The sequence below is a fragment of the Aplysia californica genome, unplaced genomic scaffold, assembly GCF_000002075.1.
Source record: "Aplysia californica isolate F4 #8 unplaced genomic scaffold, AplCal3.0 scaffold00920, whole genome shotgun sequence".
Taxonomy (NCBI): Eukaryota; Metazoa; Mollusca; class Gastropoda; order Aplysiida; family Aplysiidae; genus Aplysia; species Aplysia californica.
In genome coordinates, this window is record NW_004798190.1 from 55,438 (window position 1) to 58,202 (window position 2,765).

General features: G+C 44.2%; 1 protein-coding gene across 1 annotated transcript in view; it reads right to left on the minus strand.

The window, feature by feature from the left end:
• Positions 1 to 2,765, minus strand: part of LOC101856137 — a 19,356-nt gene that overhangs the window by 6,820 nt on the left and 9,771 nt on the right. Inside the window, exon 3 of the mRNA XM_035972947.1 lies at positions 82 to 195. Coding sequence (XP_035828840.1) covers positions 82 to 195 — 114 coding nt within the window. The remainder of the gene's footprint in view (positions 1 to 81; positions 196 to 2,765) is intronic.

Genomic DNA, 2,765 nt, shown 5'->3' on the forward strand with positions numbered 1-2,765 from the left:
GTAGTAGTAGTAGTAGTAGTAGTAGTAGTAGTAGTAGTAGTAGTAGTAGTAGTGTTTTTTTCCGGAACTATTTTGACTTACCAGAAAAGAATACAATGAAGATTTGCAACCAGAAAAGCCAATATTTCTCACCACGATACAAGTGTCCAAACAACGAGTTCCGCCCCTTTGTGAAAGACATCGTTACAGCTGACTCTGTTGGGAAAAAAGAAAAGAAAATCCCCTGGTAAAAAGACACATGAATGCATTGTTGATTCAGTCTTACTTATTGACAACGAATTTAAAAAAATAATCCACGTTTGAACTCAATTAGAAAGAAAATTAGGCATTCCCAGGAATAGACATAATATACATTTTATATTTTATTTTATTAGGAAAGTGGAGACTTTCTTGTGATGTGGGGTTTCCTGAACTCCTAGATGAGGGAAGGGGGTTCGGACGATTGTCGTTAACGTTAACTGACCCGCTAGATCCGTCATATCGTATTCGAATTGTAAGAAGGAAAAACGTTTTGCGAAATTCATGGATTTGAGACCCCTTGTAACACTAATAAACTAGTGAACAAAGTTAAGGAACGTACTGTAAAAACAGTGATATATTTGTATGCATTCTTTCGGGGTTTTACTTTAACTAGATAAACTAGATATTGGTGAAATGTTACTCTATGACTAATGGGATTGTACACACCAGGGTTTGAAATGCACGTGACTCCTGTGCGCTGAGCTAGGGAGGGGACAAAAAGGTCCAATGTTTTCCAATTATCGATTTTTATTCCCTCGCTCTAACAGTCAGGAAAAATTATGAACGCTCAAAAATCAGTTTTCAAATGCAAGATTCGTGTCTCGTGAGTGACTTGCACTCGCTCATTTGCACTATGGATACACGATTCTGCTGCTGTAGGGCTAAGCATAAACATGCCTCCTCGACAGAAATTGTCTGATGTAAACAGAGGACAAGCCATTGCTTGGGTACAAGATGGTGTTTCACTCTGACAAGTTGCTACACTTCTTCCAGTGTCCGTTTCTGTCATTTCACGGCTGATTCAGCGTGCCAACACCACTGGTAGTGCCCAAGAGCGACCCAGATCAGGTCGACCAAGAGCCACTAATGCAAGGGAAGACCGATTCATTCATAGACAGGCTCTGCAGTCGAGATCCGCTCCTGCAAGTCGAATCCAGACACGGCTGAGAGCCACAGCTCGTGTTAACATTAGTTGTCAGACAGTACGAAGACGTCTTCATGAGTTTGGACTTAATGCACGTCGACCAGAAGTCCGTCAGCGTCTCACCCCAGCAAACAAGGCTGCTCATCTTGCCTTTTGCCGAAGCCATGTAAGATGGACACGTCAACAGTGGGCAAACGTTCTCTTCCGCGACGAGTCTCGGTTCTCTTTGCATTACAATGACGGTCGTATCAGGGTTTGGAGGCGACCCGGAGAGTGGCTCCTCGATGGAGCCGTCAGAGAAGTGATGCCTTTTGGAAGTGGTTCCGTGATGGTATGGGGTGCTTTCAGTCTGAACCACTGTACTTCTGTACCATGTGCAAGGGAATCTCACTGCAATACGTTCCCGAGATGAGATACTCCGTCCATTAGCACTACCTACTCTGCAGCAGATGGGACCACAAGCGGTGTACCAGGATGACAACGCCGGACCTCATAGAGCGTTGCTTGTCCAAAACTTCATGCAGCTGACTGGCATTAACCTAATGGACTGGCCGGTCTGCAGTCCGGACTTGAATTCCATAGAAAACCTCTGGGATGAGCTGCAACTTCGAGTCAGAGACAACCATCCCCCTCCAGGAGACGCGCAGCAACTGTTTCAGATGCTGCAGGCAAAGTGGCAGGGGATGCCCCAGAGAGTGTTCACCAACCTCACGAACTCGATGAGGAGCCGGTGTACTGAGTGCCAGGACGATCGTGGTGGGCATACTCAGTATTGAAATCATCTGAACTGTTTTATTTTTGTTGTAGTCAGAAGTTAAAATAACTTCGAAACTACTTGACAATTTTGGGATTTGGGATTTTAACCCCTACCTAACTCAATTAACTTTTCAAGCAAGTTAAAATGGAATAACTTAATTTTCTTTTCTGTTACTTGCTATACACATGTTGATTAAAATGTGTACAAAATGTCATTGCATGTTGAAGTTTGCTTTTGAAGTTATACACTTTTTCTCAAATGTTCCTTAATTTTTGTTGACTAGTTTAGTTTGTAAGAGGTAGGACTTCCGAATTTAACGCCCATCTCCCACATAGGACCGAGAGGAGGGGTTCTGCGGAGGGCCGTGACAAGCTCCACTGAGCAAACTATTCAAGAGTTAGGGTTAGGGTTAGGGTTAGGGTTAGGGTTAGGGTTAAGGATAAGGTTAAGGTTAAGGTTAGAGTTAGAATTTGGGTTTGGGTTAGGGATAAGGTTTGGGTTAGGGTTATGGTTAGGGTTAGGGTTATGGTTAGGGTTAAGGTTAGGCTTAGGGTTTAGGATTAGGGTTCTGGTTAAGGTTAGGGTTTGGGTTAAGGTTAAGGTTAGAGTTTGGCGCTGTTGGTTGGCCGATCCTCTGCGGAACTCCTTTCGGACCGAGGCAAATGAGAAAAAAAAATATATAGCGTAAAGAGAACTGGATCTCGAACCCTCAAAACTGCAATCTCAGGATGACGAGTTCGGCAGCCTAACACGGGGTGCCCCACTACGGCTGGATAGGGCTGATCGCCCGACTCGGTCGTCTGGAACTGAAAACAAACACGTTTGTTTTAGAGGCGACCGAGT